General features: G+C 47.0%; 1 protein-coding gene across 3 annotated transcripts in view; it reads left to right on the top strand.

The window, feature by feature from the left end:
• The first annotated feature begins 797 nt into the window (after positions 1 to 797).
• Positions 798 to 27,979, top strand: part of Cdcp1 (CUB domain containing protein 1) — a 38,060-nt gene continuing 10,878 nt past the window's right edge. For 2 of the 3 annotated variants that reach the window (XM_034484146.2, XM_076918052.1), the window contains exons 1-5: positions 896 to 1,095; positions 19,481 to 19,690; positions 23,928 to 24,290; positions 25,501 to 25,869; positions 26,843 to 27,064. In XM_034484146.2, the coding sequence (XP_034340037.1) occupies positions 1,014 to 1,095; positions 19,481 to 19,690; positions 23,928 to 24,290; positions 25,501 to 25,869; positions 26,843 to 27,064 (1,246 nt within the window). In that variant the 5' untranslated portion in view covers positions 896 to 1,013. The other variant, XM_076918051.1, reaches the window with a different exon arrangement.

The following is a 27,979-nucleotide window of genomic DNA, read 5'->3' as shown; positions in this document are numbered from 1 at the left end:
AGCAATGAAAAATTTCATGGTAGGGGGTCATCACAACATGAGGAACTGCATTAAAGGGTTGTAGCATTAGAAAAGTTGAGACCCTCTGGCTTAGCGGATAGAAGGAGACCCCACAGGACCTCTCAAACCGGAGGTATGTAGCCCAGCTATATCTGAGAAGGGACTGGCTGCCAGCAACACTGGCAGGACAGACCAGCTTCTGATCTGAGTCCTTCACACACCCCCACTGCCCAGCTCAATAGCGCTGTGCACTCTTCTGTACTCAGCCCATTGTGGACCTGCTTGGGTTTCTTCTCTTTGAGCTTTTCCAGTCCCATGCACTCACTCAAATCAATCTTCCCACATTCAGTGCATGGTTTCTGAAGTATCTCAGTACTAGCACCCTTGCCCAGCATCTGTAAAACACTTACTTCAATAAAGAACAACCCAGCGACTTGGCAGAACCCTCCCGGTGCCTTCACATCTGTCCTAACTTTGCCCTGCGTTGGCAACTTTGGGCTTGTCGCCCAAATAGGAAAGCCTATCTTGTCTGACACTGGGAAAGGCTGATGAGCACTGGACGCTGCAGGGGAGAAGCTGGAGCGGCCGAGGCCCCTGTCCAGCAACAGAGAAAGTCAAAAGGTTGAGGATCAGTGACCAACAGGAAGACTTCCCTCCTCAACCGGCACACCTGGACAGCGGAGGGAGGAGGCGCTGGCTGTCAACAAAGTATTTTGGACTTTGAGAAAGGAACTGAAGCCTGGGAAGGCGGGGACAAATTTGCCTCAAGGCCACCGGGCAAGGGAGGGTAGTAGTACCTGAGCTGAGGCAGGAAGAGGAGGAGGCCACAGAGGAAGCGTGGGTCACCCTCGCTCTTGCTGAGCGGGCGGGGCGGGATCCTGCGCGCAGGTGAGCGGCGGGGCAGGGCGGGGCGCAGCAGCTGCGTTTCGGTGCCGGGGCGCCACTGAGGCCACTCGCAGACACAGGCCACAGTCGTTGCCCTAAGAAGACTGAGGCGCCCCCCACCCCCAGTCATGGCCGGCTCGGCCTGCGGGTTCTCGGTCGCACTGCTGGGGGCCCTGCTGCTGGGCACGGCCCGCCTGCTTCGCGGGACAGGTAAGAGCAACCTGTGGCCAGGGAGGTGCGTGGAGGTGGCGCGTGTTCTGGGGTTGCGCGATCCTGACCGGGTAGCACAGTCGGAGATGGTGGGGTGAGGTCCTCGGGACGATTCGCCCTGCGCTCAGGCTGCGGCACATGGGAGAGCCCTGGACCTGGGTGAGCTCCGCTGGCCCAGGAACAAGCCTTAGGAGGACGTTCTCAAGGTAGCGCATCGTGCCGTGGGGACTTTGCTGAGACTCTTAGGGACACTCAGAGAAGTGAGTGCAAGAAGCGTTTGAGTTCCCACCGGGGTAGCTCTTTACCTGTGCGGGCGCCCGCTTATCCTGAGGTCCGGGAGCATTATTAACTCGAAAGGACAGCTTCAAGTGGACGCTCACCGGCCGCGTGGACAGCAGCGGGCATCCAGCTGCAGAGACCCCACAGGAGCCCCACGTCTTCCCTGGTGGAAGGCTGGAGTGTAGTTCCATGGAGCCTGTGAATTTCGAGTAGTTTGGGCTGGGAGTAGATCTGCTCCAGGAAAGAACCGGAACTGTGGGCCCTAGGAGTAGAATACCGCGACTAAAACTAGTTTTCTTCAAGTAAACTTTCTTGTTTTTTGGGTTTTTTGTTGTTGTTGTTGTTGTTTTGTTTTTGTTTTTGTTTTTTGAGGCAGGGCCTCCTGGTTTCTTGATGTGAGGCTCTTTCTCAGACTCGCACAGGTTTTTATGTTTTAAAAATAGTACTGTCCAAATCGTAATTGGGGTCTGTAATATCAGTACCTAAGGGGCGGGTGTTTATGTTCGACAGGTAGATAAATTAGCATACATTAAAGAATAAAATTGAAATGGTGTGGTTAGACTTGGGCGTAAAGCCGCAGGAAAACTTCCTGGTTTCTTTTTCAAACATTAGGTGACAGACATATAACTGCATGGTAAACAGGAAAACTTAAGATCTTTAAAACTACATGCACGGACACACTGCGGTATGTGTTTTGTTACCGCTGGAGTTTGGTTTCTGGGGTTTTTGTTTTTGGTTTGTTTTTTGGTTTTTTGGTTTTTGATTTTTTTTTTTTTTTTAAGGCAGGGCCTCCTGGTTTCTCCCAGGCTGGTCTTGAACCCACTGAGGTTCATGCTCCCACCCCATACTCCTGGAATTCATTACAGGTGTGAGCCACCACTTTCTCAGAAGCGAGTTTTCAATCCATTTGAAGGGCAGAGTAGGTAGTCCAGTCTGTAGCGTGCCTGCCTAGCATGTACAAAGCACCGGGTTCAAGTCCCAGCACTTTATAAACTGGGCATGGTGGCTCATACTTGTGCTCCTACCATTCTGGAACAGAGGCAGGAGAGTCAGGAATTCAAGGTCATTCTCAGCCTCACTGTGAGTTCTTTACAGGCCTTGGAAATATGAAATTTTGTCTTAAAATCATTTTAAGAGTAAAAAATTAGGAAAGAAATATATGTGTGTATGAGCAGAGTGGGGAGGGTGTGTTAGCACTCTTGGAGGCAAGTGACACTCTAGGGATTGTTTTGAGGTGTTTCTGACTTTCTATCGTAATAGTAAAAAACATCTCCAGTGGGAATATGGTGTAAATCCAGTAAATCGCTGAAGACAAGACCTGCAGTCTGCTCTGAACTGGCTGTTGTCTGTCTACACCTCAGGAGAAGTAGAGTTTATTCTTAGACCAGTAGGAGTGACTTTAGTCTGGGAACATGGATTCTTGAAGTGGTTACATGAACTTTCATAGTCACAGAACAAAAGAAAGTTATCAATCAATGCATTTACTTCGTACATTGTTGGGAATATCAAGTAGGTGGGTTACAGCCAGGGTTGAAATCCCTGGGCAAGGTCTCAGATGCTATCTGATGACATTCCTGGCTATTGGGTTCTTAGAAACGAATGGTCTCCTAAGTGAATATAATCAAAGAGTTTTAACTGACAGGAAGAAAGATGTTAGGTCAGATGCAGAGGTGAATGATAAATGGCTGGTAAGGGGACTAAAAGATTGTCCAAGATAATTTTAACTCTCAATCTGCAACATTCCAACTCTCCACAATTAAGAAGTTCAAAACAGGCCTGTCAGTCTGCAGGATTTTCAGCCCAGATGTGGGTTTTCAAAGAGTTTCACCTCACATATCACAGGTCTCACTCCCCCGGACACGGAGGCTGCCATTTAGTTCCCAGGAGCTCCACTCGAGTTCTGTCTTCCAGGAAGCTCTGGGCTGGCTGAGTTGTGTAAATAACAGGAATTTAACCAAATCACTTTCTTCATCTGTGACCTCGGGAGCAGGGCCCCACGAGGTCACATAACAGGCCGACTGGTCAGTGGCCTAGTTTTCCTGAACTCAGGCTCCAAGGAGCTGGTGAGGCCTTTGAGTTGTTTGTACCAGAGCTGGTTACAGTGGATGTGTTAACACAGTGGGGATGAGCATGGTGTCACTGTAGAAATGAACAGCAAAGGGAAACATGACTGGGAGAGGCATACTTGGTAGTCCCATCAGCCCCTCCTGGCCAGGAGGGAATGATTAGAATAATAACCTTTAGAACACCATGCTGACTGCTTTCAAGAGCCACCAGGTACCAGAGTGCATGTCTTGCTGCCACTGACCTCCCAAAACTGTAACTGACACAAATTCAGATGGGAGCCCTGGCTGTTGTCTGGAATGTGTTACTAGCAGGAGGTGGAATCCCACAGCCCTCTGCCACACCCCACAAGTTTCCCTAGGGTGAGTCACAGGAGACAGTCAGGGCTTCATGTCACCCACAGGCTCTCCGCTCAGAGTTCACCTTTGCTCACAGATAATGTTTTGTTTCATTTTGGTTATAAATATTACAAACTTTTCTTGAAAAATTATGATACTTTAAAACCTTTTTTTTTTAGAGCAGGGGAATATAGCTCAGTTGGCAGAGCTCTCAAGCTTGGTTTAATTCCTAGCACTGCATAAATGAGGCATGGTGTTGCACAAGTGTAATCCCACCACTTGGACGATGAAGGCAGGAGGATCAGAAGTTCGAGGTTATCCTGCATAACAAATTCCAGGTCACACTGGGTTGTATGAATGAACACACACACACTACAATTTTCATTCTGATAGGCCTATCAGTATTAAGATTTACATGGCACAGGGCAAGAAAAAGTTTGGCTCAGTGGGATAATAAGGCATTTGTCACCAAGACTGAGTACTTGAGTAGTACAGGATTCACATCGTAAAGAGGCTACCCTCCAAGTTACCCTCTGACCCACACACACACTCACACACAGAGGCACACGTGCATGCACACACTCTCATATAGAGGCACAGAGGCACATGCACACACACAGAGGCACACACAGGCACATGTATACACACACATAAAGAGACACACAGGCACATGCACATACACACAGGCACACACAGGCACATATAAAGGCACACAGGCACATACACACACACACACAACACAGAGGCACACACAGGCACATGTACACACACTCACATATAGAGGCACAGAGGCACATGCACACACACACACAAACACAGAGGCACACACACAGGCGCATGCACACACAACTCACTTATGGCACAAACCTCAACTCATTTTTGCCCAGCAGTGCTAATGGAGATGAGAAGGAAGGATGAGGTCATTTTGAGGCAGTAGAGAGTTGCCAGACCCCTGATGTGGGGACTTGTGGCCGAGGCCCTCGGCTTTGTTAATTAAGAAAGGTTCCCACCCTTTAATTGTAATTCCAAACTGTTAAAATTATCCCTGCAATCAAATGGTCTCAAGTCACTCACCGCAACCTTGTAATTAGCCATTGCCTTCCGAAAACACTCTAGACAGCCTGACAAGGAGAACCCAGTCTCACCTCATCTCTTCACAACCTTTCTTTGTATTTGGGTCAGTCGTCTTGTTTTTGTTTTTAATAAGCTTTAATTATCAGTATGGCTCTGAGGCCCTGTCTTACAACATCTGAGCCAGAGCTGCGTTTGTAGCTTCTAGAACTACTTGCTACTGCTGCTCTCCTCAGCAGCGAAGGCATCACGGAGCATTTTCTGTGACAGCCACTTTACTTTGTGTTTGGTATCTCTACTTAACAACAGTAATCCCTTCCTGAAAGCCCGAAGTCTCATCACTTCATGGGAGGGGCAGCTATAAATCTGTGGTTCGGCCATGCAGAACTCCCAACAGGTTCTGAATGTGGAGTAAAACATAGAAAGACACTCACATGTAATTAACAACTAATGTTATCAAGGGTAAAGTCCATAAAGCATTGACTGGAGACTGCCAGGCCATATATGCAGCTTATCACAGATGGTCTCTTGGCATAGGATAACCCACTTCATCTCCCTCTGTGGACACTCAGGTCTCTGTTGGCTCCTGACCTTCTTAGTTTCATGATACATGGAACACAAAAAAGCAGACTCTCGCACATTTTTTAAAAAGTGTTGTTTAGAGAGAAACATGTGTTTGCAAAATAGACATTGGTCAGAGTAATTTTGATGGGGAAATAGAAGTCATAATGTTTAAACAATTAAAAATGAGGTTTTTTTTTCTCCTGAAAAATATGGACAGGGGAGGCATGAGTGGATCTTCGTGCCCTGATGCCTCTGTTCCCAAAGAAGCAAGCAGTGCAGAGAGGTGAAGTAACTTGCCTGAGGCACCCCAGCTGGGTTATAGAGACACTGAAATGGTGCCTGTGATTTTTGGTCAGCTTTGAAGCATTGTCTGCATCCCAGAAACTGCTTTTGATTTAAAAAACAAACTAACAAAAGCAACAACAATGAAAAACCCACACAGGACTGAGTGCTATATTTTCATTTGTTCTAGGAATGTTCTCTCTCTCTCTCTCTCTCTCTCTCTCTCTCTCTCTCTTTCTCTCTCTCTCCTTAAAATTTCTTTTATTTTTATTTTAATTTAATTTTATCTTGTTGGTTTTTGAGACAGGGTTAGCCCTTGCTGTCCTAGAACTCACTATGTGAGTTCTATGTGAGTTCACTATGTGAGTTCTAGGCCAGGCTGGCCTCAGACACAGAGATCTACCTATCTCTGCTTCTTGGGCGCTGAGATTAAAGGTGTGTGACATTATCTCCCAGGTGTAGTGTTATAGGTGTGCTGTATGAGATGACTGATTTGTGGGCTATTCCTGGCTTACCTTTCCCAGCAGAACTCCTTTTCTATATCCCAGAGAGTCTTCTAAGCATGGTAGAAGAGCAGGAACATCTCCAAGTGTTTTCTTGAAACAGCATGCAATTTATTCCATTGCTTTAAGATCCGTGGCGATCCATGTTGCTATTAGCACTTTAGAAACACCAGGCTGAAGGGCTAGCCTGAAACAAGTTACTATGTAGAAATATGCAACTCCCCCAGCTCTCCCAGTGCACGGCCTTTGGCCACCTGCCAATGGGTATACTTGTGTGTGTTGGGTTATTGGTGATGCTTTTTGAGATGAGATCTCACTATATATTCCTGCCTGGCCTGGACCCTGTATAGCCCAGGCTGGCCTCAAGCTTGTAGTGATCTTTCTGATTTTTCCTCCGGAGTAGTAGAATTGCAAATGTGCACCACTGTACCTATGTGGTAGGTTCTTTGTTGTTGTTGTTGTTGTTCATATTCAAGAATTTTAAAACTGTTTAGAAACAGGGTTGGTTCAACAACAGGCCATATAGCCAGTAGTCAGCCCCTGAGATCACAGTGGAGATGAAGTTACTACTGTCACTCATGTTTGAGCTAACTTGGTAAAGTTTAGTTACATACCAATGATTAAATATATAGTGTCTGTAGCCTAGAAGATAGATACAGTGGTAAACAGTGAGGCAGGAACTTGTGTGTTTATTATATACATATGCTGCTACTTTAGGTTATAAATATGTTGCTACATTAGATTATTCATATGGTTGCTACTTTCAAGTGTTCCTTTTCCTGTACATCAGTGTTCTATGTGATACTATCAGTTACTCCCGTTGTTCCTTGACATTATCAAGAACCAGGCCCAGCAATGGCTCTGTGCCTTCTAGGTTTGTTTTGATACAGTCAGTGACATTCTTGCCACTGTGGAATGGCCAATATCACATTTACCAAAATGTATCCCACCAAATGATGTATGACCACAGGGCAAAATAGGGGATAGAGGGCTCAACCTCACTGTAGCAGGGAAGGCGTAGTGGCAGGTAGGGGAAGGATGGTGGCAGGTAGGGGAAGGATGGCGGCAGGTAGGGGAAGGATGGCGGCAGGAGCCAGAAAGCTGGCTGAGCACATCATCATCTGCACGTAGGAAGCAGAGAGGGAGAGAGAGAGAGAGAGAGAGAGAGAGAGAGAGAGAGAGAGAGAGAGAGCAGGGAATGTGTCCAGACTATAAATCCTCAAAACCCATCCTCAAGTGATATACTTCCTCAAATACATGAGCCTGTGAGGGACATTCCTCATTCATAATATCACATTCTTTCACCCCATCATCTGGCTATTTGCTTTCTAATTTGCTTCTTCTGGTACACTAACACCGATGGCCTAACACCCATGGCCTGTGTCCCTTCTGGTACACTAACACCCATGCCCGTGTCCCTTCTCCTGGTACACTAACACCATGGCCTGTGTCCCTTCTCCTGGTACACTAACACCCATGCCTGTGTTACTTCTCCTGGTACACTAACACCCATGGCCTGTGTTACTTCTCCTGGTACACTAACACCCATGGCCTGTGTCCCTTCTCCTGGTACACTAACACCATGGCCTGTGTCCCTTCTCCTGGTACACTAGCACCCATGCCTGTGTCCCTTCTCCTGGTACACTAACACCCATGGCCTGTGTCCCTTCTCTTGCTACACATGCTTGTGTCCCTGTGTGATGACTCTTCTCACTCCTCTAACAGGTGTCTAAAGAGTGTCTGAACTCAGTCTTCTCTCCTTCAGTTCCCTTGCTCCTTCTGTGTACTAAGTGTCATTCCCAGCCACACTCTGTGTGTTTCTCATCCTTCTGGGCCATTTCAGAATGTTACTGTGTATCGAAAAGCTGGGCTCAGATCTGGGTCTCTAGTGGCTTACAATTACCAACCATGCATGGTGAGCTTTGAGCTAAGTCTGATGGTTTGGGCGAAGCACACCCTGAGCTGCTGAAACTCAGAACAGCAAATGTGCATCCTGGCTCACACATTTCTTTGTGAATGGGGGCTGGGCATATATAAGTTTCCACATGTATAGTCTGCATTTGTGCACATGTGTGGAGGCCAGAGGTCAACCTCAGGTGTCATTCCTTAGGCGTCAGCTACCTTGTTTGTTAAGACAGGGTTTCTTACTGACCTGGAACTCACCAAGTAGGCAAAGGTGGCTGTCCAGCAAGTCCCAGGAATCTACACCCATCCCTGCCTTCCCAGTGCTAGGATTCCACGCATGTGCCATCATGCCTGGCTTTTTTCTTTTTCTTTCTTCTTTTCTTTGTGTGGGTTCTAGGGCATCAAACTCAGGTTCCCATGCATACAATGCAAACATTTCCCAAGACATAGATGTTTATTTCTTGTCCACGGGAAACACAAAACAGGGGCTGGAGAGATGGCTTAGTGATTAAGAGCACTGACTGCTCTTCTAGAGGTCCTGAATTCAATTCCCAGAAACCACATGGTGGCTCACAACCATCTGTACTGGGATTCGATGCCCTCATCTGGTGTGTCTGAAGACAGCTGCAGTGTACTCACATATATAAAATAAATAAATAAATCTTTTTTAAAGAAAAGAAAAGAAAATCCAGAGGCTGTCCTCTAAGCAGGGACAAGGAGACCTAAGGCCCTTATACTATCTGACCCTCCCACCTTCAGCCTACGGCTCTGTGTTCATCTGCGTCTAGCATCAGGAAACATCTGTCTACTGCCCAGCTCTCTGTATCATATGTCCTGGGACTGAGAGCCTCTGGTTCTTGGCACCATGTGCTCCAGTTGGGGGTTGTGAACAGAGTAGGACAGCTCTAGTCATGGGCTACATTCATCTAAACAGACCCTTGGACTATTCACATCTGGAGGTGCAAATATCAGCCTATTGCACACGTAGGCTCCAGAATAGCTTATACACACTTGGCTCCAAGCCGCCATGATATGCATGTGCCAGGAGATGGAGCCCCACACTGGGAGGACTTTGGCCATATGGAACAGGCAAGCCCTGGACTTCTGGGCAAATTCTCCCGACAGCCAGAATGGGGAGCTGCTCTTGAGTGGTCAGACAGCCTCTGTGCATGCTGGCAGTCTACCCTGTTGGAGACTCCAAGATGACAGATAGAGATGATCTTGGGGAGGGTTCTATCTGAGGCCATAGGCCATCTGCTCTCCATGGTCCAGCTGACAAAGCATAGTTTATCATCATAGAGGATACTTATGTCCAGGCTTCCTCAGTCACTATGCTATTTGCTTCTGGGTCTTGTTTACTGTTGTAGTCCCCAGATCTTTAGACAATCTCTCACATGGTGGCAAAGGCCCCATCTCTCTTTCTGGAAACCAACTTGTTCAGCAGTTGGAGTTGGAGATGTCAACAAATGTCTCTTCACCCCAGATAGCATATGAGTGATATACTAAAAATTTGATTCCACTCCAGTCTAGTTGAGTGGACCAGTGAGTTTATTGGGGTTACTGACAGGAACCTGAGTGACTCAGGCAGATGCATCACTGGGAAGCCCACTCCAGCACAGGAAATGGCTCATGAAAGCTGCATCTCTGGAGCTCCCTGTACAAGTTGCAGGAAAACCAAAGAGTTTCTCTCAGCAAGGTTTAGTGCTTTGTAACCTTGGGATGGGAACTAGTAGAAGGCGTACCTTTCAGAGTTTCTGGAGCCTAGTAAGATTCCTGGGTCTTCACTCCAGGACAGAAGGTCTCATCTACACAGTAACTGAGCAACCCTGGGTTCAACTCATGACACCACTGCTTATTAACTAGGTCAGCTGGGCAAGTTACCTAACCTAAGACTGACCTGAGGGACAACATACAAATAGCCGTACCTGGAAGCTGTCCAAGGTCCCATTGGGAGGGTGTGTGTAAGTCACTCCCCTGCTGACCTAGAGCAGGTCCCTCCATTGCTCAGAACTGTGACAGCTCAGGTCATCTTAACCAGTTCACCATTAGAGACTCAGTGCTTCAGCCCACTAGGTCTCACTTTGGGCATGTATGAGGTCTCCCAGGGGAAATTCCTAGAAGTGAACTTGCTGAATTAGAGGCCCTAAGTTGTTTTGCATGACACACAGAACACATTCTTAAACATTGTTTAAGCAAGTGTCTACTCACCCATGAATTTCCTGTTAGCCAGCTGACTGACCAGGCAGGTTCTGAATAGCTCAGTCAGCACACTCAGTTGGAATACCCCCACAAATCTCCAAGGACTGCAGCCTTCCCTATGACCAAATGCTACACACCCAGGCCGGGCTAAGCAAGCTGCATGTGAAAGCAGAGCTGGCTGGCCCTGGAAGCCCTGGCCTTTAATCCCTTCATGGTGAGAGATGAGGTGTTAGTCCAGAACGGGCCTGGAATGCTGACAGTCTTATCAGACACTTCAGCCTTTGGGTTAAATTTCAGGAGCAAACTCTTATCTTGTCAGAACAAGAAAACATGATTTATATAGTAAACAGTACTTGGGTCACCTTACAGAGGCCAGCCTCAGATGCTAGCAATGCAGCTCAATGGTAAAGCCTCTTGCTTAGCATGCATGGAGACCTGGGCTCCAGGCTTTGGTTTTTGTGGTGCACACATGTAAGATGTAATTGGGGGTGGGAGGCGTTGTTTAGACAGGGTAGGGTCTCGTATGGTTAAGATTGGTCTCAAAATCTCTATGTAGCTGAAAATGACCCCGAACTTCTGATCCTCCTGCCTCTACCTCCCAAATACTAAGGTTACAGATATGTGCCACCGTACCTGCTTTACGCAGTGCGAATACTGAACTTCTGGCTTCATGCTACATCCCTAACTCCTTTAGCCTTGAATTCACATCTTCTAGACTGAGGCCCGTGTCCTGTGCTCCTTCTTCCAGCCATGAGGCAGGGAAGCTGGGGAAGCATATCCCAATGGAAACTTCCAACTCCAAGTAAGCATTTTATCCTTGGCTAGTGCCTGGAGATTAGAAACAGCCTACAGGTCCATTATTAGAAGGCAAGTAGCTGGATCCTGCTTTGTTATAACCGCTGCGGTACCAGGTAGCCTTTGAAAGAATGAGGTGACACTGTATAAACGACTGTGGAGAGATGCCCAGGCAGGAAACACAAGTCCCAAACAGCAACTACGGTATGCAATCTCTGGCAACAAAAACTCAGTGGAGATGGTAAAGCTGTACACACAGCCAGAGACCGGCTCAGGAAGACCACGCCTGCCTGATTGCCTCTGGGAAAAGAAGCAGATATAAGAATAAGAGAGAGATGTTTGGCTGGTCAAGCCTTTCACTTAACTTTATGCCTTAGGTTTTATTTATCTAGATGTAAAAGGTGCTTTAAAAAAAAAAAAGTTCTACTGAGACACCCATCTCAATGGCTTAATTGACCTTGTGCTGCTGAGTGTGAGTTACTTTGGAAAAACTCCCCAGGAAGTTCTTCATTCTTTCTGACCCCTTTACAATCAGTTCCTGTCTGGCAACCACTGATTTGTTTTCTATTACCAGAGTTTTGCCTTTAATACAACACACACACACACACACACAAACACACAAACACAAAGAGTCTCATGTAGCCAAGTAGCCAAAGCTGCTATCAAATCTACTATGGCCAAGGCTGGCCTTGAACCCCTCCTTCCTCTACCTTCCATGTGCTGAGAGTACAAGTGTGAGCCACCACACCCAGCTAAAATATTTTTAAATTAAAAAAAAATTCAAAGCTAGCAGTTAGTAGCTTTGTTACATTAAAATGAATTTACTGAAGTATAGCCTTATCATTAGAAAAGTCTGAGATTTCTTTCTCCAAGGATTTATTTGGCGTGGGCAAGTGTAGCGGCAAAGGGGTGGGGCAGGTGGATCTCTGTGAGTTCAAAGCCAGCTTGGTCTACCCACTGAGTTCCAGGTCAGCTAGGGCCACAAGCAGAGACCTTGTCTCAAAAATTAATTAATTAATTAAAATGTAGGTGTGCAGCCCAGTATGGTGTTACAAGTGTCCAGTGTGGTGAGTATGACAAAAGATACCTCATTTATTTACATTCGAGCTGTTGCCCCTGAGAGTCCTCCCTCCTACAGTTCCTCATCCCATTCCTCCTCCCCCTTACCTCTGAGAGAGTGTTCTCCCCTACCTGGCCTCCTCCCTCCCTGGGGTCTCAAGTCTAAGAGTAACAGTAATCAGTCAGAGAGATGGCCCAGCAGTTAAGAGCATGTAGCACTCATTTAGATGACCTGAATTTAATCCCCAGCACCCACACCAGGCAGCTTACAACTGCCCAAAACCATCTCCTGAACTGAAGCACCTGCACTCATATACACATACCTGTACACACATACACACACACACACACACGCATGCACACACATACACATAATTTGTTTTAAATCAAAATAGTTTTTCTTTTAAAAAGGCAGACGAGATACTCTGATGCCTGAGGCCTACAGGAAATTATTAATAAAATCATGGGACTAACCATCTGATAGCTATTATTAATCACCTGAAGTCCTAAAGTGTTCTGATGTTTAAAAGGCTATCTTCTGCCAGCTCTGGCTGCCCTAGGTCCAGCCACATGTAAGTAGACCAAGTTCAGGGTCAGCTTGAGCTAATCACAAGACCATGTTTTAGGAAAACAGAAGGGAGAGAAGAAAAAAACAGGGGAGCAAGAAACCCAGGAGCTTCTAAACACCTAAGCATGTGGGGACGAGGCAGGGCAGGCCACTGTCCCCTGTGTCAAACAACGGATGAGCGAACTGTTAGAACCACCTTCTGACTCTTCCTGCTTGACGCTGCGGTTTGCACTGACTTTCGTGACCCACATTTAGAGGTGTGACGGAGTGAATCTTTCTAACATGTCATGGGCTGTCGAGATGACTTGACGTAGTCCTGTAGTAGTGTAAGCCTGTCATCACCAGTTATGTCCAGAGGTCAGAGGCTGAGGTGTTTGCTGCTTAACCTCCACTCATCATGTTACCTGTCATATTATCTTCTTGACTTCAGTTATGCCCCCTGATCTCGCTTCTTCACCTGGTGTGGGTTGAGTCAATCTGGAGTCTTGTCCTGCTGTCTCCAAATCACCCCTGAGAATATAGTGGGAGTGATCAAGGCAGGGTGACTAGTATGGCTCGTTAGGTCTAGTTTGAAACCCCCCCCCCCCCAATTAACAAGGGGTTTCATGGTCCAGATACCCAGGATAGATGGGAGACTCTAATCTGGGAGCATTTCCTACCAGACCAAGGCCTGATTAAATGTTTATTACCCTATCTTGAATACAAGGAAGGCGGGAAGGAGAGGGGAAGGAGGGAGGAAGGGAGGAAGGGAGGAAGGGAGGAAGGAAAGGAGGGAGGGAGGGAGGGAGGGAGAGAGAGAGAGAGAGAGAGAGAGAGAGAGAGAGAGAGAGAATATGAATGGGTGTTGGCTGGGGAATTCTATTCCCAGAAATGTTTCATTCTGCCTTGGCTTACCATGTTAGTGGGAACAAACCATTCTCATCAGAAAGTTCCTGGCTGTGTATGAAATTCCCAGGACAGAATTAGATCTGTGAATACTCATTCAGCCTGCCCTGGGAGCCAGTATCATACCTCTGATGTTAACCTGGCTTTGCCTCTTCTTAGTCATAGAAACCTGGGTGACTTCCTTAACTTGTCTGAACCTCAGTCCTCATCTGTAGGCTGGGGACTGGTAGGAGAGCCACTCCCTCCCTGTTAGAGCAAGTCCTGTTAGAACGGGTCATGTTAGTGATAACCCCAGCCTCTTGACAGCAGCCAATAACTCTACTTACTTCCTAAGAATGGCAGCCGTACCCCTTCTCTGGATAGCTTGGCAGCATGGAGAGGACATTTCATTTGTGGTCTCTGAGTAGGGAAGGTAGGCAGTCCAACTGACTCCTAAGCTCGACACGAGTAGGGAAGTGAGGTCATGTCTCTGGGTCACATGAGTCAGCAGGTATGGGAAAGCCTTTACGGACAGTGAACAGAGCCATGAGGCTGACACAATGTGAGGACTCATGGGTACTGTAGAGCCTCAGAGTGACAGTATGCTAGGAGTTTGTCCTGAAGGTGCTACCTGGGCCTCAACCAGGCCCTGCCCTGATAGTCAGGATTCTGGGCTCTGGGATCAGGCAAGCTGGTGACTCTTGGAGTGTGCTGGACCCCACTCTCTAACACCCATCACTAACGATGGCAGTGAGAAGTTCCATCGATAATACTATCTACAGTAAACTTGGTGAATGTTGATTGACTCTCCAAACCCTTCTAAGTAAGTGCTGTGTGGATACTTAACTCACTCAGGCCTCAACATGATTCCCTTTTTATACCTAAGCAGTTTGCCCAAGCAAACACAGCCAGCAATAGAGCAACCCAATTCTAAATCTACTCTGTTCACCCCAAAACACATCTGGTTCCAACAAGTGAAACCCATGCACCCCCAGACAACTGATGGCTAGCCCCCAGTATCTTCAGAGTACTTTAAACTTGCCTGGGGGGGTCTCAGGTTACTGATTCTGACGGGGTCTAATAGCTAAGCCTACTTAGCTATTGGTGCTGAGTGTGTGCATGCATGTGTGTGTGCGTGTGCATGTGCGTGTGTGTCTGTGTGTAGGTGGGAGAAATTGCTGATATCATGTGAGTGTTCTTTCGTGATGGATTCTATTGGTGCCACTCCCCTGAGTCCTCCTAGTATAGCACCCCTTTCTCTGAGCAAGCTATCAGTTAACGAAGTGTGGTTTTGCAAACCCAGCTCTAGAAGCAAATCATTCATTTATCTCATATTCAACCAAAAAACTTGGACCGAGGTATGGAAGCAGGAAACCCTAGCTGGTGAACCCATCGAGTAAAGAGGATGGTCCATAATGTGGTGTCTTTTAAGAGGGCAGCATCAGCATCAGCCTCCCATGAACTGGCTTTGGACCCTGATTCCCACACAAGCTAGGCCTGATCAGCCGGGCCATGTCGTTCTTCCTTGACATTCCGGGTATTCCTCCAGGGCATCATGCCTGAAGGTACCTAGGCTTAGCCTTTTCCCTGGCTGGACCCCGCCTAGTGCATCTTGGTTGGTCGGAGAAAGCTAATGTGAGCCAAGCCACAGAGGAAAGCACACCGAGTGTGAGGGGAACTAGTTCTGACACATCTAAAAGTGTCTAAATTGTGTGTGTGTCGATGTTAGAAACTGTTCGATGAATATGGGAGGAAAATGGCTCCTTGGCACTTAAATCCCTGTTGTGGAGAACTGCAAAACGGGACAGTGGGGGAGAAGGAACCACAGGGGCGACAGTGAAGCGTCCAGTGACACGTGGATAATGGAAGGGTTAATGCGAAGAATGAGTTAGAAACATCGGAAATTCCCACCTGAGAGTCACAGCTGAGGTAGGATGAGTGAGAATTGCCTAATAAGGAGAAGTAGAGCAGCGGGGAGCTAAAGAGAGCTGTGACTCAGGAGCTGAGCTGGGGCCTCGGAAGCTTTCCCGGGGGCCCCACACCTGGGCATCCATCACTGTTCCCAAGAAGGTTGGCTTGGCTTTCTTTCAGCCCAGAAGACTTCAAAACCACACCAGTATTGGGAGTGTTTTCTGCGTCTCTCAGGACTGGCGTCCCAAACCTTTTGGACTTTCCACCAGTGAAGTATAAAGTTCCCGCAGAAATAAAAGAAACTCAGAAGAAAAGTCTCTTTCCTCTCCTCCAAACTTTGGCACCTTCATCAAGGGCTCTAGTATGCCAGGCCCAACAGAGGAGTAGGCGGAAAGGCTGAGATTTTACTTCCAAGAGTTGGTTTTTCCAATTTCCAAATGATAAATGGTTGAGTGGGTATAAGGAAAAACTGTGTGAACAAAATGTTCCTAGATCCCAAGTATCTGTGAGTGAATAAGCTTCTGATTGTTATGCAAGCAATACTGTTCCCATGATGCCTCGCTATGGTGGAAATAATGGCCTCCAGATCATGATCCTTCACTGTGGTGAAGTAATGGCCTCCAGAGTGTTGGAGCAGGATAGGAGCCCCCCAGGTGGAATCCTGACCTCCTCATTAGCTCGCTGCCATTCCTGTTGCCTTCCAGGTCATTCAGAATGAAGGGAGTAGATCCACATGGTAGCCATGTGAGTCCTTGATGGTGCCTCTGGAAAATAGCCTGTGAATGAAACCTCCTCCTTCTGCTGTAAATGTGGTTGAGAACCGGTCATGCTGAGCACGAGTCTGTAGCTCAGTATTTCCTTTGGAAGCTGAAAGGGACCACTAGGATCTAATGGTCTGGGTCAGTGAAAGATAATGTCTAGTTATCTTTCCCACGGCTGCGTCTAGAACACCAGGGGAAACGGTGTAAAGGAAGACATAGTTATTGACTCACAACCCCAGAGGGCGCAATTCACGGTTGCTTGGCTGGTGTGTTTGGATGAAACATCACAACAGCAGAAAGATCGGCTGAGGGGCTTCTTCGTTTCGTGATGGATGGGAAGGGGCCAGGGAAGAGTCGCTCCCACTTCCTCCAGGTTTCTACTCCCTAAGGTTTCCAGAACCTTCCAAAATCCATCCATGGGGCCAAGCCACAGGGGTCTTTGGGAACGCTTCATATTCACATTGTAACAAAGACACAGAGGCTGAGCAGTAGAACGCACCAGAGTGGAGCTTAGTTGGGTGGTGGTCTGTTGGAATCGGGTTATAATGGATTCATGTGAAAATTTGGGTATGTCCACAACAGTGGCAGCTGTGCTTTGTGAAGGAAGGACTGCTATGCTCACTAGTTAGGTGGGAGTGATTGGCTCTTCATATGGAGAAATAAATAAATAACTATAAATGAATCCCAAAGTGCTAAAAAACAAAAACAAACAAACAAACTTCCAGGGGCAGGGGAGAGGTTCAGTAGTTAGGAGCATTCACTGGTTATTCTTGAAGACTCACATTCAATTCCCAACACCCCCATGGCAACTCTCACCTTTCTCTAACTCGAGGTCCAGAGTGGATGTGATGCCATCTTGTGGCTTCTCCTGGAATGCACATGGTGCTGGCACACAAATGGTGTGCAGACATACAAACAGGCAAGACACCCATCTTCCAGTACAGATGAACAAATCTAAATGTCAGGCTCCTCAAGACTGGGGGTGTTGTTACTTTTTTTAAATTGACAAATTAGACTATTAGCTCCCTTGGGACAGGGACTCTGAATATTCCTGTTAATTAATTCATTAAAAAATTATTTAAGACAGGTCTCACTGTATAGCCTTGGTTGGTCTGAACTTACTATGCAGACCAGGCTGGCCTTGAACTCACAGAGATCTTTCCTCTGCCCCCCCAAGTACTTGGATTATAGACATGTGCCGTTATGACTGGTTTGTCAGTAAATTATTTGCACCAAGTGAAGTCCCTGGAATATGTTACAACCCCCCAAAAAAGTCTGTTGGATAAATATCTGATTTCAAAAATTCTAAAATGCCTAAATTTCTAAAAGATAATTTGCCAATATTACTTTGAGCCTGGCTTGCTTGCAAATATGAGCTACCTGAGAGCGAGATTTTGGTGAGCTCAGTTTTGGTTTTCTCTGAATCTAAAGAGATCTGAAATGTTTACATACATCTTGAGAGAAGATAGCCCCCACAAAACATTAAAGTGTATTTTAGATATATTTATGACTTTTCATCAATGCTTTTTAAAAATGCATTAAGGTGTAACATAAAACGCTGTCACATCTGGAGTACAGAGCGATAGGTATTGGTATACGTACAATACAGGCCATCATTACCAGAGTGAAGACCTGCAGCAGCTGCATCTGCATCCTTCAGAGCCTCCTGGAACCCTCCTTCTCGACTCCAGCTCCACAACTGTAGGTCCTGGCGTCTAACAACTGAAATGATACTAATTAGCAGTGATAGTGTTTTCAATTATGGTTTGGCTAAAAAGTGAAAAAACAGAAGTATTAATGAAGAAAATTGGTATTTTCACAATCTGCTTGCCCTTGATGCTGAATTAGCTTGGCTTAGCTATCCAGGGTTGGAGGCTATTGTGAAGGGTAGGGCAAGCCTAGAGAGAGGATGTACTGCAGGCTTTTACAGTCACTATGAAAGACATTTTTACAGCATAGAACCACACAAGGGTTGTATACAGGGCTCAGATACAAAACTGACCACCATAATTCTTAACATGGATCTCCACTCCATCTGATGTCTCCATCTGATGTCTTAAGAAGTTCCTCGGACTTTGAGTCTGTCTTGGAAGGTTCAAAGGTCATACTATTTCAGGACAAAGCATTTGAGGAAACCCATTTCTCTCTCTCTCTCTCTCTCTCTCTCTCTCTCTCTCTCTCTCTCTCTCTCTCTGTGTGTGTGTGTGTGTGTGTGTGTGTGTGTGTGTGTGTGTGTGTGTGTGAAGTTAGGGGGAGTGGTCATATATTTGAGAGCAATTAAATTTAGGAAAAGATGCAGCCATGGGGACTATACCTTCATATAGAATTGTTTGTGGGCTTGAAGTTTTCCATGTCCTGTGGGCACCTGGCATCATCTGGGTCTTGAGACTGAGCAAAATGGTCAGTTTTCTGTCCTCCTGTGGGGCCTTGCCTGCTGGTTGCAAGAGGAGGCAACTTGGGCAGATGGCAGGGTGCCCTTCGGCTAGAGACTAGATCCAGAGGAACAGAGGAGAACACAGGGCAGCTGTGTGGGGCAGGATCACTGTAGAAGGTTGGCCAGAGAAAGCAGCTGTGTATGAATGGGACTCTTCTTGGCCACTTTTCTCATCTGTGACCAAATACCTGACATGAAGTGTCTGGAGGAAGGAAAAGTTTTTCTGAGACTACACTTGAAGAAGAGAGATGTAGCCCATGGTGGCAGGCTGGACAGCAACAGCATAAAGTAGCTGGTTACGCTGATCCTCCTGCCTCAGCCTCCTAAGGAGTTGAGATGATAAGCCTGTACTGCTAGCTGGGCCAGCATGCTTTACCTCTAATTTTAGCAAATGTCCTCCTGTACCCTGTGGTACAAATGTATGTTTGTAAAGCATCTATGGCAGGAGGTAGCAGCAGCAGAAGCTCTTTGCAAATAAGTGTCTCTGTAGGCACATGGCATCTGTGTGGTGTCATGGGTGTTATGTCTGATCCCAACCCCCACCCCCTGTCACAAAGAAAAGAGAAAGGATAATACCTCTTTTTGTCAGTGATGCTGCATGTCTGAAGACACACTGCCCAGGAGATCAGCAGTGTGGTAAGAGTAGCTTTTATTTTTCTTATTAAAGTTAACAGCCCAAACAAGAGGCAGTATCCTTACCTTCATACTGTCCCCTTTTCCAAGCCAAGGGACCACAGGATGTTTCCTGCTCTTATCTCTTGCTCATAACATTTTTATCTTTCTTTCAGAAGCATCTGAGATTGCTCTGCCCCACGGAAGTGGCGTTACAGTGCACATGAAGCTGGTGAGCCCAGCCCTTCCCGTGAAATCCTGCTCCATCATCATGTCTAGACAGCATATGACCGAGTTGATTATCAGACCTGGAGAAAGAAAGTCTTTTACCTTCAGCTGCAGCAATCCGGAGAAGTACTTTGTCTTGAAGATTGAGAAGAATATTGGTGAGTTAGCCCTCATGGGCTGCTGTGTGAGTCCCAGTCCCTATTGCTCTTTCACAGGCTGTACCAGGCTCTGGTGCTGGAGAGAGGTCCATTCTAAAGTCTCAGCTCCCTAAGCTGGCTCTTATATGGCCAGTCATAGGCCCATGTGCTTCTCATGGACTCATGGAGCCCAGGCAGACCAGACAGGGGCTCTCTCTCTCTCTCTCTCTCTCTCTCTCTCTCTCTCTCTCTCTCTCTCTCTTGACTTTTGAGACAGGCTCTTTCTACATATTCTTAGCTATCCTGGAGCTCACTATGTAGACTAGGCTGGCCTGGAATCAAAGAGATCCACCTGCCTTTGCTTCCCAAGTGCTGGGATTAAAGGACAGCCAACTTTAGTCTTTTGTTCTTAACTATTTGGCCACACGGTCTCTTCACAGAGCCCAGGAGACACCCATGAGCTACAGATCTGTAGGTCTATGAGGCTCTGGTTCATGTGCTCAAGGGATCTAAAAAACAAGGGTCTCACCATAGAACTTTTTTTTTTTTTTTTTTTTTTTTGCTGCTATAACACAGTCCCTGAAGCTGGGTAATTTACAAAGACCAGATGTATATTCTTCTCACAGTCCTAGAGGCTAGGAGCTCAGGGTAAAGGCACAAGAGGTGATATCCCTTCAACTTGAACCTCTCTGTAAAGGCACCAATGCCATCCACCTAATGACTTAATTACCTTGAGATGCATCATCTCTTAATGTTGCCATGCTGGGAATTAGGTTTTCACCTGTGGATCTTAGAAAGGACACAGTTGTTCAGACCACAGTAGAATGGACGTGAGAGAATTAGAAGAAGGTCAAGGAGGTAAGTGTGGTGCCCTGGGCCCTCCTCCTGTTCATCTCCGCCCCTTTTGTTATTGTCATTTTAAAAGCATGTGTTACTTTGTAACCAAATAAGTTCATAAAATGACTTTAATTTTGAAAGAGGTCACCAAGGAGCCGTCTTGGTCTTTCTTCACTAGGATGCCTGAATCCCTTGATGGGTAGTGAAAAATGCACATTTCTACCATGTCAAGGTGGTAAGAAAGTATCAGTTCTAAAAATAATAGATATAGACCTGGGATTGGATCCAGTGGTGTGCCTGCCCCTTGTTGCCTTTCCCAACAGACATCTGGAAGCTTTGAATGGAGTTTGACATTAGTTCTAACTCTGCAGTGGTTCCATGAAAATGTATGAAAGTAGAGAAAATGAGCTATGAATCACTTCTGAGTGACACATCCCTCTCTGGATAGGAAGTGACATACTTAAGTTTTTTGCACTGAGCAGAATGCAGGAGATTTATAGCCACGCCTGTCAATGAGCCACTTCCATCTCTGTGTCCATCCTAAAAACTAAAGCTTTTAGTGACAAAGGACAGTTGCACTCCCCTGCAATTCCCCACACACACACCCCCAGTGTTGAGTGTAGGGACAAAGCTGAGGCTAGAGACTAGGTTCTTGACTGAGTTCTTGGTATAGAATCAAACCAGAAACTGTTGAGTAGTCCAAGCTATGGATAAGTCTAGGGCACCAGATCTCAGGAGCTCTCTCTTGGTAAGGGCTTAAGATCCCACGATAGACTGGGGAAAATAAGTGGGTGGCCAGCAAGCTGTCTCAGTGGGTAAAGGCACTTACTGCCAAGCCCGGTGAGTTTGATTCCTGGAACCCACATGGTGAAAGATAGAATCAATTCCTATAAGTTATCCTCTGGCTCCCAAATGCTCAGCAACACACACACACACCACACAAACACACACACACACCACACAAACACACACACAGTGGAAAGCTAAATGCCCAGCATGCACACACACACACCACATACACACAAGTGGAAAACTAAATGCCCAGTGCTCACGGGCACACACACAGAGGCACACGCACACACACGCACGAGTGGAAAGTTAAGAGCTGCCCCATTCACACAATGACGTTCATATGAGGTCCTAAAATATCTACGGTCTTCATTGACACATAAGTCTAATTTTGGCCACATTAATCACCACTGTATCTGACCCTATTTTATTGGATTGGCTGTGCAGGGCCCTGACATGAACACAAGCTGACCACAGACAGCCCAGTCTGGCTTCAGTGCTGAGTCAGCTGCGACTGCAAGTGACCGAGTGCTTCTAGGGTTGCTTTGCAATAATGAGGGGTTTGGTGCGGATGATCTCAGAGGTCTTAGGCTGCTCTTGATTTCTCCTAATTCTATTTGGAGTTCTGTGTGTGTGTGTGTGTGTGTATGAGCGTGCAGGTACATCCATGCACATGAATGTGAAAGCCAGAGTTCGATGTCCAGTGTCTATCTTCCTCGACCGTTCTCCACTGTAGTTTTTGAGACGGGATAGCTCTCTGAACCTGGAACTCACTAATTAGCTAGGTTGGCTGGCCATCAAGTCAGCTCTGTGACTACAGGTCTGCATCGCCCCACCCAGGTTTTGAGTGTGTGTAAGAGGTATATAGATGCACATGAATGTGTACATACACAGATCCATGCGGGCACATGCGGAGGCCAGAACCAAACACTGACTGTCTGTCTTCCTTTACTGCTCCTATTGCCTTGAGACAAGATCTTTCACTGGCTTTTAGAACCTTGAGTGCATTTGTCTCTCTGCCCCTCAATGCTACACTTACAGGAATGCACTGCCGGAACTTGGTTTTGTTTATTTATTTATTTTACCTTTTTTTTTTTTTTTTTTTTTTTTGAGACAGGGTTTCTCTGTGTAGCCCTGGCTGTCCTGGAACTCACTCTGTAGAAAGAACTCAGAGATCTACCTGCCTCTGCCTCCCAAGTGCTGGGATTAAAGGTGGGTGCCACCACTGCCCAGATGCCCTGCCCACCTTTTTATGGGGTACTGGTGATTTGAATTCGGGTCCTCACTCACAAAACAAACATTTTCCTGAACCCCAACAATAGTACTTGCCAACACCCAAGTGGAGCACACGTAAGGAGCTATGGGTTCTTATTACATGGCCAAAGGCCCCTGTACCTTCGCATCCTCTATATACAACACAAAGACCCTGAAATGGCTTTGCCCGCTTTCTTTTATTTCAGTCTTCTCTGAATCCTCCTTGATAGTAACAGTCCTGTCGTTTTCAATGGCTGAGGAAGCACAATGTATCAAAGGAGGTAATTAGTTATTAGCTTTAAGATGGTTCCTCTGCAGTGCTGATGGAGTCAAGAGAGCCTCAGAGCGGGAGGCTCACTGCTTCGGGAATCAAGTGATTATGCCCAGTATGTTAATGAAATGTAGAAGCAAAACGAAGCTTAAAAGGTGGAGCCTGGCATCATGCCCTCAAAACCATGAAATTAATTTCCAGATACAGGAAGGAAGTTACCCCAAGGTGCAGGCTCCCTGTAGCTCCTTTAGAAGGCCAGCTGGCAACAATTAACCAGATACCAAGCACTGAGTCTGGGAAACAGTGTTCGGTATCTTCAGTGCAAAGGTGGATGTGTGTGTGTGTGTGTGTGTGTGTTACTTATCTCATTGTTGTGACAAAATGGCCTACAAAAGCAACTTAAGGAAGGAAGGGTTTACTTGGATCAGAGTTTCAAGGGATTCTGTCCACCATAGTGGAGAGACACCAGGAGCAGGAGGCAAGTATTTACATTGTATCTCTAGTCAAGAAGCAGAGGAAGATGAAGGCTGGTCCTCAGCTCACTTTCCCCTTTTTATTCAATTCAAGACCCCATCCCACATTCAAGGCTGGTCTTCCCCCCTTAACTAATCTAATCTAGAAAATCTCTCCTAGACAGGCCCAGAGATTTGTTTCCATGGTGATACCAGACTCTGTCAGGTTGGCAGTGTAGATTAACCACCACAAGGGAATGCCCCCCAGAAGCAGCAGCCCAGCCAGAGGGAAGTGAAAGAGGGAGCAGAGGAAACTGAGCATGGAGTGATCGTTTTTGCTAAAGTCCAGCCTCTCCTGGGTGAAACATAGAATGTTCCAGGACTGAAGTGATATTCTGTCAGCCCCAGGTCGTATCACCCGAGGCAGTGGAGCCAGGCCTTCTGCAGCCCAGAATGAGAGCATAGCCAAGCCTTAGGCTTCTCTGATCCAAAACAACTCCCCAGCCAAGGCACTAAAGGCCACCAACGAGCATTAGGGGTGGTAACAGCACCTGGGCACAATCCCAAAGAGCCTACTTTAGGGGCTGAGGAGGAAGGGCAGCACGAGCCTTGCAGTGTCCGTGATCCAAAAATTGTCTTTGTGTCTATATTACAGACTGCATGTCAGGCCCATGTCCTTTTGGGGAGGTTCGTCTTCAGCCGTCCACATCAGAGCTGCCCATCCTCAACAGAACCTTCATCTGGGATGTCAGAGCTCATAAGAGCATTGGCCTGGAGCTGCAGTTCGCAACCCCTCGACTGAGGCAGATTGGGCCAGGCGAGAGCTGTGCAGATGGGGTGACCCACTCCATCAGTGGCCGTATAGATGCCACTGAAGTCAGAATTGGGACCTTCTGCAGTAACGGCACCGTGTCGCGGATCAAGATGCAAGAGGGTGTGAAGATGGCCTTACACCTGCCTTGGTTCCACCCCAGAAACACCTCAGGCTTCAGTATTGCAAATCGATCGTCTATCAAACGTGAGCATGCACCTCCTAACCCCACTATGTGGTCAGATGGCTGTTTGCAGAATGTTCCAGGGTATTCAACATGCAGTGTCAGCAATTTATTTGTTTGTTGCTTGCTTGCTTGCTTATTTGTTTGAGACAGGGTTTCTCTGTGTATCCTTGGCTGTCCTGAAACACACTCTGTAGACCAGGCTGGCCTTGAAATTCACCTTCATCTGCCTCCAGAGTGCTAGGATTAAAGTGTGTGCCGCTACTGCCCAATAGTTATTTATATTTTAAGACTGTGTCTCATGTTGCCCAGACTGGCTACAAGTTTACTATGTAACCAAGACTGACCTTCCACTCCTGATCTTCCTGCCTCCGTCTGCCCAGTGCTGGTATTACACATGTGTACTGCCAGGTCCAGCTTCTTTGTCCCTTTGCACATAATGTTTGTTTCACAAAATGATATGGGGGGGGAGCAGGGTGTGGCAGCTTTGATCCCAGCACTCAGGAGGCAGAGACAGTCGAATCTCTGTGAGTTCAAGGCTAGCCTGAAAAGAGAGTTCCAAGACAACCCAGGGCTCTTACACAGAGAAACCTCTCGGGAGAGGGGTGGAAAAGATATGGGTTTGGTTGTAGAGCCCCACTTTCACAGAGCACTGCTGACTTTGTCACCTGCCATCTGTCTTCTCTGCGTATGTCAGTGAGTCAACTGCTGTGTTGGTTTTTCCTCACGGGAGAATCAATCTTGAAGGGGGCAGTGATCAACAGCTCGGCATTACAAAAAGTAACATTGTAGAAACTTGTAAAGTTTCTTGTAGAAACATTGTAGAAGCCAAGTAAGCCACCTTACTCAAAAGCTAATCACTTTTCCTGATTCTGCTATAGCCTAATGCTCTCTCAGTGATATGTGTGTGCCTGTGCATGTACGTGCGTCAGACCCTGCTCAGTTCCACATTCAGATCTGTTGGCAGCTTTAACTGAGTCCTGGGGACTATGTTAACCCCAAGGAGATGAGAGTACACTGAAGAAACTGGCTTGCTTCCAGCCCATTCAGTTACTAACCATTCGCTCATACACTGCTAATGGGTCTTCGTTCCTAATCACTACCCTCAGTATAAATATTATGTGCAGCCTTACTCTTGAGCCCTGCATGTCCCCAGTACCCCTCCCTCAGTCACAGACAGCCAGGACAGGCATCAGCTTCTCCTTTCTTTCTGTTTTGGATCTGTCTCAACAGGCCTGTGCATCATTGAGTCAGTATTTGAGGGTGAAGGCTCAGCAACCCTGATGTCCGCCAATTACCCAGGAGGCTTTCCTGAAGATGAGCTTATGACCTGGCAGTTTGTTGTTCCTGCACACCTGAGGGCCAGCGTTTCCTTCCTTAACTTCAACGTCTCCAACTGCGAGAAGAAGGAGGAGCGCGTCGAATACTACATCCCAGGATCCACCACCAACCCGGAGGTGTTCAGGCTGGAGGACACGCAGCCAGGAAACATGGCCGGGAACTTCAATCTCTCCCTGCAAGGTTGTGACCAGGATGCCCAGAGCCCAGGAATCCTTCGGCTCCAGTTTCAGGTCCTGGTCCAACGTCCACAGAATGAAAGCAGTGAGTGATCTGTGCCCTCCCCCCTGTACCTTGTGTTGCTTAGGTGAGGTGGCTTCCTCTTCTGCATATATAGAGCAGCCAGGACATGTGGACTCTGGACACTGCAGGAGTTTCAGGAAGTGAGTGTTACACGTGGAGACAGCCTCACGGGTAGACACTGAGCAGACGCTTTGACTTTAGCACAGTAAGAAGCAAACAGTCCTGCATTCAGGGTCATAGCTGGTTTGGTTTTTGGTTTTGTTCTTAAGGTGTGTGTGTGTGTGTGTGTGTGTGTGTGTGTGTGTGTGTGTAAACTGTGTATGTGCAGGTGCTATTATAGCAGTTCTGAGCCACCTGATGTGTGTGCTAAGAACTTTGCTCAGATCCTCTTTTAGAACAAGTGCCCTTACTACTCAGCCATCTCTCTAGCCTCAGCTAGTCTGTTTTCAATGAGGACATTAAAAAGTTGCCTTGCAAGACCTCTCTTGCCTTGACCCTGCAGTGGGGACCAGAATGTCAGTCAACATCATTCAAAACAGTGAATAACAGTGAGGAAGTGACTATCATAATTCTTGGCTGAACACCACCACCCCCACCATCACAACCACCCCACCACCACCTTGGACACACTCACTTTAAACCCTGTGCTAAACATACCAAACAGTACGTAATCTTAGCTAATTCTAATGAAATCAGACAATTCAGAGGCACATGGAACTAGCCTTGACACTGTCTTGAGTCTTACAGTTCGACAACTGTAGAGCAAGCTCAGAACCCAGAGCTTCTCAGAGGAAGACAGTGGCATAGGAAGTTCTGAGAAAGTGTGTGTGGTATGTGTATCTGTGACATGTATGTATGTGTGTGGGGGGGGGGCAAGGTGTGTGCACACTTATGTCTGAATATGCTCATTCCACAACAGGTGACTTGTCACTTTGGTCACTTCACAGGGTAGCTGCCTGTCTATGACTCACACCTTGTCTCTTTGTGGTTTCAGATAAAACCTACATGGTGGACCTGAGTCAAGAGCGATCTATGTCGCTCACCATAGAGCCACGGCCAGTCAAACATGGCCGCAGGTTTGTTCCTGGATGCTTCGTGTGTCTAGAGTCTCGGACTTGTAGTACCAATGTCACCCTGACAGCTGGCTCCAAACACAAGATTTCCTTCCTGTGCGATGACTTGACACGCCTGTGGGTGAATGTGGAGAAAACCCTAAGTATGCCCTTACCCAAAACCCTGACTGTATATATCATTACCCAGAAGCCCAGACTGCATAGGTTCTCCCCATCCCTTGCCTCAGCCACACACACACACACACACACACACACACTCACACGTGCAAAGGGTCAGAGGATAACTTGTGCAAATCAGTTTTCTCCTTCTGCCATGTAGGTTTCAGGGATCAAACTTAGGTTGTCCAGTTTGGTGGCATGTGTCTTCACCCACTGAGCCATCTTACCCTTAGTGGAACTTAGTAGGTGGGTTGTAAAGGGTGTAGTCTGAGTGACCACTGAGGGAAGGTGAACAAGATCAAGAGAGAGAATCTGCAAGTGTTGGCACGCCTCGTTAGGACAGGTGTGTGATGAACATTCATCCCTCAGAAGGTCACAGCAGGCTCTGTATCCCTGCTTGTCTCTGCCCAACCTGCCAGCCTCCCCCGGGGAAGTCCTCTCCTCCTTTGCTCAGCTGCGCCGTCCCTGTCTCCACTTGCCTACATCCTGATTCCTTGTCTGTTGAGAACTTAGACTGCTGGGAGACGGAGATGTAATTTACTTGGTAGAATGCTTTCGTACCGTGCATTAAGTCCTGGCTTTAGCTACACAACTTCAAACCTAACCTGGGAAAGAATGAGAACCTGACAAACAGAATGGACCTGGCTCTTTCTGTAGCTTGTGAGATTCTTAACAAGTGCAGCCAAACTCATACTCAAGACCAGACACGAGGGTCAGCTGGTATAGTGTTTTCCTAGCACTCACAACACCTTGGGCTCTCCCCGGCCATGCACAAACCATGCCTGCACCCCTGAAATCTTAGTACCTGAGAAGTGAACACAGGGGGATCAGTTCGAAGTCATCTCTGGCTACACAGAGTTTCAGACCAGCCTAGCTATATGAGATCCTGTCTTTTAAAA

Source organism: Arvicanthis niloticus, chromosome 21 (assembly GCF_011762505.2).
Source record: "Arvicanthis niloticus isolate mArvNil1 chromosome 21, mArvNil1.pat.X, whole genome shotgun sequence".
Lineage (NCBI taxonomy): Eukaryota > Metazoa > Chordata > Mammalia > Rodentia > Muridae > Arvicanthis > Arvicanthis niloticus.
Note: the sequence above shows the minus strand (reverse complement) of the source record. Positions and strands in the feature narration are given on the sequence as shown.